At 39.3% G+C, this 12,074-nt stretch overlaps 1 protein-coding gene across 1 annotated transcript; it reads right to left on the reverse strand.

Annotated features, from left to right (window-relative positions):
• Positions 1-226: 226 nt before the first annotated feature.
• On the reverse strand, positions 227-2,924 carry LOC121366838 (multiple epidermal growth factor-like domains protein 11; the record flags this gene model as incomplete). Its single annotated transcript, XM_041491123.1, has 2 exons — positions 2,894-2,924; positions 227-1,385 (listed from the first exon to the last, which is right to left on the reverse strand). Coding segments are annotated over exons 1-2 (1,190 nt in total), but the record flags the coding sequence as incomplete, so codon positions are not given.
• Positions 2,925-12,074: the final 9,150 nt, after the last annotated feature.

Genomic DNA, 12,074 nt, shown 5'->3' on the forward strand with positions numbered 1-12,074 from the left:
TACTTCATTACAATAGTCAGTGCTTCAAATATAATGCTTCTTGGAAAGGTTCGTTATTAAATGCTCAATACGGCAATACAAAGATGTATAAATGAATACATGTTGGAGAGGTACCTAACTAAATACTCACCGTTAGTTAATACATCTTGGAGAGGTACCTTACTAAATACTCACCGATAGTTCTTGTCACATCGCCTCCTCTGGTTGTCGAACACGTTGCGTTCACCTTATGACACGCAGCATAAGGGTCAGGGCATGTTCGATTGCAGTTCTCGCCATATCGCCGTATATCCCGTGCACACACTGTGTACATCTCCCTGTGTCTTGGTCACATACAGAACAGTTGTCACTGCAGGACTTAGAGCACGTGGCACCATAGAAGGAAGATTTGCACCCACTCGTGCAGGTCCCGTTGTGCTGGAGACAGCTATCTGCGAGACAGTTATCAGAGCACGTTTTAGAACAGTTATTTCCATAGTAACCAGATTTACATCCATTCAAACATCTAGCCGATAGGTGGTCACATGACCCGTTACAAGATCTAGGACAGTCTTCTGTACAGCGATCTCCCATTTTACCAGTGATGCATACAGCACTGCACAACATATCACCAGACTCATCCCTCTGACATCGCACAGACTCGCAGGTACCATTACAGGTATAGTTACAGAAAGGACCGTATACACCGGGCACGCTGCAACCCTCTTTACACGTGCTTTCTGCGCGGTCACAGGAGTTGTTAAGACACATCCCGAGACACGTTCTGTCACACGAGTCTCCATAGAAACCAGGTGTACAGCCATGAACACATGATCCGTTAGTTTGGTGACAACTTGTGTTTGAGCAATGGCTGCTGCAGTTGTCTGTACAGTTGTATCCATAGACACCATCCTTACAGGCAGTACACCGGCCATCGTCTTGTTGACAAGATTCGTTCAGACAAGTCTTAGGACAGGGTTCGTCACAACTTCTACCGAAAAATGATTTGTGACATCCAAGACACCTGCCACCAATATTACATGACCCATATGCACATTCAGTGGGGCATGGACTATCGCAATTATCCGAAAACCACCCGTGGTTACAGCTACCATTGCAGACACCTTTATCGTTACACTGATCACAGTTGTTACACTTGATGCAATCATGCCCATAATACTCAGGTTTACAGCTGTCACAGACACCAGTCCGACGATCGCATTTCTTATCTGCACACCCTTCACTGCAGTTAACACACGCAGCACCATGTTTTCCATCAATTGGACATTGTTCACAATCGGTTCTAAACGTCGCATTGGCCTTGTCTGCTACTGTTGCTTCCTTACATGGACGGCAGGGTTCGTCAACGATCTCAGTTCTGAAGTATCCTTTTGAACAGCCAGTGTCTGAAAACAGAAGCCATCCATGTTTACTCAAAACATTGGACATAGATGTGAACGCTATGACAGTTTCTACCAAAAAACGTTTGTTTTGTCCAACGACACCACCAGATTTACATTGATTTATTAACCATCGGCTATTAGATGTTAAACATTTCGTTTTTTTGACATGATCTTAGAGAGGAAACCCGCCACATATTTTCATCAGTAGCAAGGGAATTTTTATATGCACCATTCCGCAGACAGGATAGCACATCCCGCGGCGTTTGATATACTAGTCGTGGTCCAGTCGCTGGAACTAGAAATAGCCCAATGGGCCCACCGACGGGGATCAATCCGAGATAGACTGCGCATCAGGCGAGCGCTTTATCACTGGGCTACGTCCCGCACCAGGTGATGTTAACCAAATGTCTGTCTGCTGCCATTTTAAAACTATTTCCCTTTAATAAAGTCTTTTAAAGGACGACAATTACACATTCAATACATGTTCTTGTTTAGAATATCGCTATCTGTACATGGAGTGAGTTTCTAATGTTTGTAATACTGCAGGGTGTACACTACCAAATCAAACCCCATAGACGACAATAGTAACATATGTGGCTGGAATTCCTACCTGCAGCCTATCAATCGATATAAACGCCACGGATATAAATAATACCACCCCTAACCCTTAAAGTGAATCAGAAGAAACTGGGGGCCAAGCTGCTCATTTCTGAGTTAACGGGTAGCGTCTATGACTACCCTAGTTCCGCACAAAATTTGAGTACTTGTTTTTACAGGTATCCCATACATGTTTCAAGCACAAAGCTATTTGACACAGTGGTACTAGATGAAATAAAATTGCATACATACTTTGCCCAGATGAAACTATTGTTTTCACAACCAACACACTCACACTTATTACCAATCACAGGACTCGTGGTGTTCACTTCTCTTTCAAAAGTTTGGTGCAACTCGAACTTTGACCCAGCCGGAAGTTATTTGGTTTAGTACTACCTATACTGATAACATACATTTTTCAAAAAGTGTCCAGCTATGTGTTTTTATGACAACCAATATCTGGTGTATCCTGACATAAACTGACAACCTCAATGAAACTGTTGTTTCTACAGTGCAACCTAATATAATGTACACCTCATAAGGCATATATATTGCATACAGTTTTGTACAATGCAATATGTCATATTAAACAACAAAATGTTTTAAAATAAAACTCCTGAAGATATTTACTGTCAGTTGGGAGTGTGTACTCAGGTATATATGTAGAGACAACAAAGATAGTCAAGAGTGCCTCGACCCCTTTAAAGAATTCCATTGAAACACATGCACTTGACTGACCCCTAGATTATGAAGACCTTGACAGGCACATCAAAGAAATATCAGTATTAAAAAATACACTGTCTGAAGAAGGAAACACCAACATGGCTGTACCTGTATAAAGTAATGACTTAATGTCCTGAACATTAGTGTTGGGAGGAAATCTTGTATGCTGGGTGTGGGTGTCTTCAAGTTACCAGATGTGGGAATTTCAAATCCACCGGCCATGCTGACTTTCATAATGAACCATCAAAACCATTGGCAGCCACCAATATTCCTGACTATATTTTATTTATAGCCTACTGTAGTTGGAGGCTTTAATAGTTGTGATATCTGGAATTATCATGCAGCTTTCACACATTTATGTTTGATTAATTACTGGAAAAAACCCTATTTTTATATGACATAATTACTCGAACATCTATTTTCTTGCATTATTTTCTAATCCAGATGAATACAATATGTATATTGGATGTATTCCTACAATCTGTAATCCATCATTTTATTTAGCTAGCAACATTGAGTAATACAGCTTTAACAATAAAATAAATTATCAACTTACTCCAAGGCAGATAAACAAATCTCAAAAATTGGTTCTGAATCTAGTATAAGCTTAAACTGCTCTTCATAAGAGCACACTTAGAGATTATTATTTTTTTTTAATTCTATCTGGAGATCTAAATATATATTTAACACGCTTATTGTTATGTATAAACAAGAACAGAAGGAACAATAGTGACAACAAAATTAATTATGTTGGTAAAGTTTTTCTTCAAATTTATATAAATTTTGCATAAAACTACAAATTTGTCTAAAATATAACTTAGCACCCTATAAATATGTTAAAATGACAATAAAAATCAAGTTCTTTACAAATTTGAGTTTTCAGAATTTCAAACATGACAAATTAACTATGTTAATGGAAACTAAAGACATTAACCCACTATTGGCAAATGTTATTTTTAATGTAAAAATAAATTGCTATTAAAATCTTAATTCAGGTTGCCTGTATATAATACCATATTTAAGAGCAGTTGTATATGGCAAGTTAAATACCATATAAAAAGAAATGATTGAAATCTTTCCAGTATGAATTATAGGCCAAAATCAGCTTTTCCTCAGTAATAACTTTGATTCCAGCTCCATTCAGAGCCATGTACAGCGATGATTATCAAGGTCAAGGTCACTGTGAACTTGCATGGGCGAGTAATGGCTAATTAATCAACCAGTATAGTTTAATTAAATAAAATGACAAAATCATATTTTTTATTATGCACTGAATATGTGCTATAGGGTGTAGACGACAATAGTAACATATGTGGCTAAAACTCCTACCTGCAGTGTATCAATTGCCATAAACGCCTATGACTACCCTATTTCGCACAAAATTCGAATACTTTTTACAGATAGGCGTATCCCACACATGTTTCAAGCACAAGGCTACTTGACAGTGGTACTAGATGAAATAAAATTACATACATTGTTTGCCCAGATGAAACTTGTTTTTTTACAACCAACACACTCACATTTATCAGCCTGGTGTTCACTTCTCTATCAAAGGTTCGGTGCAACTCGAACTTTGACCCAGCCGGAAGTTATTTGGTTTAGTACTACCTGCAAACGTCATCTTATTTCCTGATATGACAGTGAACATTTGTTAGTGTTCAAATTCCTGATTATCGATACTGTTAGCGAGCAAAACATTTTAGTGAATTTGGCGAGGTCATACAAGACGCTAATATTTCATGCTGCTAAATTTAAAGACAAGTAAATTTAAAGACTGTTTATACGATTGTTTTGTCAGTGATTATACTGCAAATTTCGACTAAATTCAAGTTGTCTCTAAGCTGCATGATGTCAGAATAGATTAAAAACATTATTTAACCTCAACTTAAAGCTACTGTCACACCTTGCCGGATAGCATTAACGGACGTCCGACGGAGCGACAGAAAATTATCCGGTGGTGAAAGTCGTCTCCGAAACACCCGATATTTAGCGGATAAAACGCACAATCATCGCACAATCACCGGACAAGTACATGACAATTACCGGCCACTGAAACGGACATTACCGCACGAGTAACGGACAAGATCCGATTAAAACGAAAGCGGAACGCATGAGAAACTGACAAAACGTTCTTCGAACGTATTTGTACAGGTCACGTGACGGACAAAATGGGTATAAATAGTCCGGTGAATTGAACACAGGGCCTCAGCAATACTAACCAGCGCAAATGCGTTCAAGGGTGCCATTACCAGCTCAAGCCCTATGAACGTAAGTCCAGTAAATGTTTCCACTGTCAGTAATGGGGACATAGTGCGGCTAAGTGCCGCCATCACAGAGAACTTCCCACCTGTCACAGGTGTGGACAGAAACATGAAAGATCATCACGCAACTCACCCTGTACCAGACCTGTGCAATGCCCTAACTGCCTTAGCCGGCACATGGGTCACGACACCAGATGCCACCACTACCAGAAGGCGCTTCGCAAATTAAACAGAACTAGTGAACAAAGAAATAAACCAGCCAACCAAAAAACTTTTAGCGTTAAGTCAGTTCCTACAGTTAATCAAAACTGCTCCTATGCAGAAAAACTAAAAACCAACTCACCGTCAGAAGTTAGTGAACTCAAATCCATCATTCAAACTATAGTACAGGAAATATCAACATTTAAAGCTAGCCTAATTATCCAACAAAATTAACCTAATTAAATCTAAAAATAACCAAAAAAAACAACATCGGACCAGCGTCATGGGAGACAAGTCTCCATACGCCCCCGCTAATAATTCAAACATAGGAAACAAGGGCCTTAGCGTTCTCCAATGGAACGCTAAAGGCCTCCATTCAATGGGACATGGTGCCGAACTCATTCAACTCATTAGCACTAGCAACATCAAGCCAGATATAATTTGCCTGCAAGAAAGTTGGCTAGGAATCGGCACTAAAGATAAAAAAAACAAAAACACTAAAGTATTTAAAATTCCAGGGTATACAAGTTATTATAAAAACAGAGAAAATAGTACCAGAGGTGGAATAGCCACTCTAATTAAAAATACCATACCGCATACTGAAATTAAATATGATTCTATTTATAAAAACGTAGAAGTCCTAGGACTTACTATACAAAACGATAAAATGCCTATTGATATCATTAATGTTTATAGCCCACCGGGAACAGCCCATAATCAGCTAACGTTAAGAGATTACAATAAACTCATAAACTCAAACAATAACTTAATTCTTGTAGGAGATTTTAATCGTTATAGCACACTGTGGGGAGGTCTGCACTCCGACGCACAGGGAGACATACTAGAGGAATTCATCAATACACACAATCTAGTATGTCTCAACGATGGCAGTACTACTTTTATACATGACTATCTGGGCACATCCGCCATCGACCTAACTATCACCTCTAACAATATAGTTGCAAACGCCCAATGGGAGGTGTTAGAAGCTCTCAATAGCGACCACCTCCCTATTCTAACCAGCTATAAATGTAATACTACTTATACAGAAGAAGAAAAATGTATACCTAAATTTAAATTTAATAAAGCCAACTGGGCTGGCTTTAAAAGCGACTGTAGCAAAATTAAGTTAGAAAATAGCCTAAACATTGACGACGCCACTAATAAACTTACTAATAAAATAATAGAAATAGCTGAAAAGAATATTCCTAAAACTAAACCCTTCAATAAAAATAGACCAGTTAACTGGTGGACTGACGAAATTAAATCCAAATGCGGCTTTAAGAACAGGATGCGTAAACTTTATAAAAAAAACCCAGGGAAACAAGACTATCACACTAAATATAAAATAGCCAAAAACGAAGTAGGTAAACTTATGATCAATGCTAAATAAGCCAGCTGGCATAAATTTTGCGGTGAAATTGACAATAAAACATCTATTAGAGAAATGTGGAAAAAAATTAAGGCTATTCGAGGACAACGCGCTAATTCCACAGTTCTTCAAAAACATAAAACAGCAACTACTAATAAACAAAAGGCCGACCTTCTCAGTAAAACTTTCAGTAAAAACAGTAGCAACGAAAATTTTCTTAAACAATTTTTTGAGAAACTTAAGAAAGATAACTCTCTGCCAACTAATGATACTAAAACAGCAAATCACCCAACTACTGGTAACTTAGAATTTAATAAACCGATAACAATGTTAGAATTAAAAACAGCTCTTAAAGCTAAAAAAGTACTGCCACCGGGCCTGATCAAATACTCAAGCACATGCCGGACGTAGCCCTAAAGGTAGTGTTATCGCTCTTTAACCGAATCTGGAGGGAGGGTCAAATGCCCACTGCGTGGAAACATGCAGAATGCTTTAGTCTCCCTAAAGCGAGAAAAGACCATTCCCTCCCAGGGAGTTATAGACCGATAACACTCACGTCCCACATGTGCAAAACCTTAGAAACTATTATCAATAAACGACTCAATAATTACCTACTCGAAAATAACCTAATAACTAATGTACAGAGCGGATTTAGAACTAAACATTCAACAATAGATCAAATAGTTAGATTACAAAATAGCATTAATGATGCATTTCGAAAATCTCATAAGGTTTTAGCAATATTCATAGATATTGAAAAAGCTTTTGATATGGTATGGCGTCAAGGTCTACTAAATAAATTACAGAGTAACGGTATTAAAGGTAATATGTTTAATTTTATCAACAGTTTCATCCATAATAGATCAATCTCAGTTAGAGTGAACGGTCACTATTCAGATAGAACTGAAATAATTAATGGCATACCACAAGGTTCGGTCCTCTCACCAGCCTTATTCAACGTTTTTATTAATGACATAACTAAAGCACTTAATGCAAAGAAAAAACAAAAATGACCACGCCATTAAACAAAGCACTATTTGCCGCCATCTGGCGCACAGGCAACACAACCACTAATTTATTTCACCTAATGCAAGCTGATATGAACAGACTTAACAAATGGGCCATGGACTGGGGCATTAAACTATCAGAAACTAAAACTGTCTCTATGTTTTTTAATAAAGTCAATAAACTAGATAATCACCAACTTAAATCAGGTGACAAAATAATTCCAAGAGTCAAAAAATTTAAATTTCTAGGTGTAACTTTTGACTCAAAACTAACCTTTTGTGACCATATCAATGACTTAGTCAAGAACTCAAAAAATACTCTAAACTTGTTAAGAGTCATCTCAGGTACCAATTGGGGAGCGCAAACAAAGGCAATGCTTATGGTTTACAAAGCATGCAAACTCTCTAGAATAGATTATGTAGTCCAAGCCTACAGTTGCACCGCCCCAAAACTGTTACATATATTAGAAGTTATTCAAAACCAAGCTCTTAGAATCATAGCTAAAGTTCCATCAAATACCAGCGGACAGAGTTTAATCTTAATTATCATCTAAAAATCCACTCTCTTAAACTAAATCACCCAGTTCAGGAACTCACTCCTATCATAGCTAAACCAGGACTAGTATTCAAAACCAATCAAAATCTTAATGATTCTTTCGCCACTAAAGCTAATAAAATAGAAATAGAAGTAGGTATAGATAACACGCCAGTGGCACTATACCATATCAATCAGCCAGTCGAGTGCCACACACCATATCTAATTAAACAAGCTACGGATTCAACTCTATTTCCACCATTTAAGAAAATCCTGTTCGAAGCCGCAGCCAACGAAAATTACCCTGAGCACATCCAAATCTACACGGATGGCTCTAAAAACCCAGATAACGGCAAGGTTGGCTTCGCAGTAGTTGAAGAAAAAATATCTAAACATTCTAAACTAGTTAAATACTCTAGGCTGTCAGATAATCTATCAGTATATACAGCAGAACTGACAGCCATAAAAGAAGCTCTCATTTGGATTAAAACTCAAAAATCTCAAAAAGCGTTATTTTTTCAGATAGCCTCAGCTCTATCCAATTACTTCAAACTAATAAATCTACTAGGCCCGATATGATGGCAGCTATCCACAGTATACTCCACGAACTAAACCAGCTTAACCTAACAGTAGTCTTTGAATGGGTCCCAGCTCATGTAGGGATAATTGGCAATAAAGTAGCTGACTACGGAGCCAAAATACATGGCACTATAATATCAAGCCTAAAGTAAACTCTATAAGACCTAAACATACAAACTCTCAAGTGGATAAAACTATCACTAAACTTCGTATAGGCAAATCAATGCAGCTAAGCAGCTGTTCTTTCTTAACCAAAAATAAAAATACAGATTGTGTGTGTGGTACCCCAGAAGATGTGAAACACTATCTCCTGGACTGCACACTACACCACAGTCACAGACAAGTAATGTTAGAATCACTAACCGAAGCCAATCATAAACCCATAATCACCCGTAAATTACTACTTAACCCAGATAAATACCATAAACAGAAAATCTTTAAAGCAGTCTATCAATTCGTCCAATCCACCAAACCTAAACTCTAAAATGTCACGTACAATTCGCCCCACCAGCGTTCAACCGACGCGGCCCTCAACTTGGCTGATCGCAGGTGAGATGGGGGACACGTAACATACTACTGGGCTCCTGACCCCCAGGTGCAAATATTTAGCAATACCCAACGCCCACACACCGCCCGCCTGTACATTCTTTGGAAGGAAAAACGCCCATAAGCACTCGACCGACCATGCACTCCAACCCGAAGGACCAACGGCAGGACGGCAAAAGGCAACAGCATGGATAAGTGTTACCAACAAATAAACTACAATCATTGTTAACCTCGTTGCGCCTGTGACTCCCCGGAACGAGAAGCGACCATATGCACTCGACCTGACCACGCACTCCATACCCGGAGAGAACGGTGCAATGATTAACAATACCTAACTAGCCAACACCCCTTGCCTGTACGCCTCCCGGATGGATAAGCGACCATAAGCTCTCGACCAGGACCATGCAATCCACCCCCGGGAGTCCAATGGCAGGGGGTAAAGGCACGTTAGTATAAATTAGTTAAGTTAAAATTAGATAACTTTTCTCTCTTTTTTTCTCGTGACTGGCAATTGGTATATCACCAATCAACAACGACAGTGATTAACCAAGATAGGGAGCCGTTAATTATAACCTTTTTATTCCAGCACTCCTATTGGTCCAAACCAGCCAATCACGGATCGAGACCATCACCTGCACATGACTGTAAATAAACTGCACGGATTTACCTTTGCACTCGCATCATGTATTACCAATGATAAATACAATACAGCTACATAAGGTGAGTCAACTAGGGTTCCAGATGCAGAGACAGATAAGAAAACTACCCAGACAACCAGACAAGACCCCAAGTAAGCTTACTTAATAAGATATTAATAAGATATTATTGTCTGATACCAATAAGAAATCACGTAGTAATAATAATTCTTCAGGGGGCGGAATCAAAAACTTTTTTCTAGTTCAGGTACTACTCCCTCCTACTAACAATTGAAAAATTATTGTGCAAGTGTACGATTGTTGATGAATGCTATTTGTAACTACTAACAGTTGACTCCTGAGAGTAATCATTGTTTTATTCATTGGTAATAAAATTAAGTATGCTAAGCAACAGGCTTTTTAACCAATACCTACACTATAAGGGTAACACCCTTCAAATTAGATAGCTAGGCTGGTATAACTCCCCTTCTGTCATTGTATTCAATGCTATACAAAAACAGAGGGGGAGGGGTGGTCCTGATTGGCCGTTGAAATTCACTAGAATAGGGACTTAGGACAATAGGTACAACCTTAACACGAAACTAGGATTCACAAACAGACAGTACGCACACCGCATCAGTACACAGGGTGCATTGACTAATGATAACATTGCACCCGCCCCCATTTAATGGCCAAGCACGTACTCTAATAAGGAACCGGACAAAAGAATACCGGTTCCGAGTACACAACTGCACTACACCCAGGGGAAGCTGAATAAAAGAATACCAGCCTCCCCTACCCAAACCCCAGATACTTGCTACTGGTAGTCTAACTTGGTACTTGGTGACATTGACGAGGAGGACGCCGTGGATCACCCCAACAACAACACCTGGACAAAATCCCCCGGAACAACAAGCCTTACCTACCGGTGTCAAGACAATTGCACGCGTCTCCCCTGGGTTGTCATGCCAGGACCAGAAGAGGTCAGGCCCTTTCTAAAAGGCCCTATGGGCAACCTAGGGAGGCACCACAGCATCTTAGAGGTCTAATTAATGAGCTACTCTCGATTCACTAATGTCAAAGCCTATACTAGCTCAGCCAATTACTATTTGACCGACCGTTCAAAACTGCGCCAAATTTCCTCAATCAAAATTGCGCACCTTTTCTCTTTGGCATCATACTTGCTCCATCAAAATTCCATACCACCATCACACACACACACACACACACACACACACACACACACACACACACACACACACCTCAGCCTGTTACCGATCACGGTCGGGCTGCTTGTGCTCCCTTGCACCTGCCCGTGCAGGCGGTCCCTCCTCCTCCCCACTCTTCCTGCCCAGGACAGGCGTGCGCTACAACAGCTTGCTCTGAATGTGCACGTAAAGCCCTATGACCTGACCTGACCAGCCATTCATCAGTTTCATCTCAGAAGCTCAATTTCTCTTTAGTGTCTGATAAGACGTCCTCGCTGAAGTTTTATGTTGCTAATATGTCACTTGTTTCCATTTCGTTAAATTTTAAAATCGCCAGTATTTTATGATTTACAGTATTTCTAGACAATTGAAAATTGAGTAGCAACTACTGTTTAATGTTATAAAATCGTGTAGCGACCTTTGAAAAGTGCGAAGCGAATCGCGACGCGATACTGAACAAAGTGTTCCCTGATATATGGCCGATGTTTTCGTACGTACGAAAGCACTGAGAGGTAAACTTCAGGTTGGGCCTCGAAACACATTAGTACGACTAGCAACACACTGAATACAGTCACCGGTAGTCTAGAAACACACTGAATATAGTCACCGGTAGTCTACCAACACACTGAATATAGTCACCAGTAGTCTAGAAACACACTGAATATAGTCACTGGTAGCCTAGAAACACACTGAATATAGTCACCGGTAGTCTAGAAACACACTGAATATAGTCACCGGTAGTCTAGCAACACATTGAATATAGTCACCGGTAGTCTAGAAACACACTGAATATAGTCACTGGTAGTCTATAAACACACTGAATATAGTCACTGGTAGTCTAGAAACACACTGAATATACAGTCATTGGTAGTCTATAAACACACTGAATATACAGTCACTGGTAGTCTAGAAACACACTGAATATACAGTCATTGGTAGTCTAGAAACACACTGAATATAGTCACCGATAGTCTAGAAACACACTGAATATAGTCACTGGTAGTCTATAAACACACTGAGTATAGTCA

Source organism: Gigantopelta aegis, unplaced genomic scaffold (assembly GCF_016097555.1).
Source record: "Gigantopelta aegis isolate Gae_Host unplaced genomic scaffold, Gae_host_genome ctg7343_pilon_pilon, whole genome shotgun sequence".
Classification (NCBI taxonomy): Eukaryota; Metazoa; Mollusca; class Gastropoda; order Neomphalida; family Peltospiridae; genus Gigantopelta; species Gigantopelta aegis.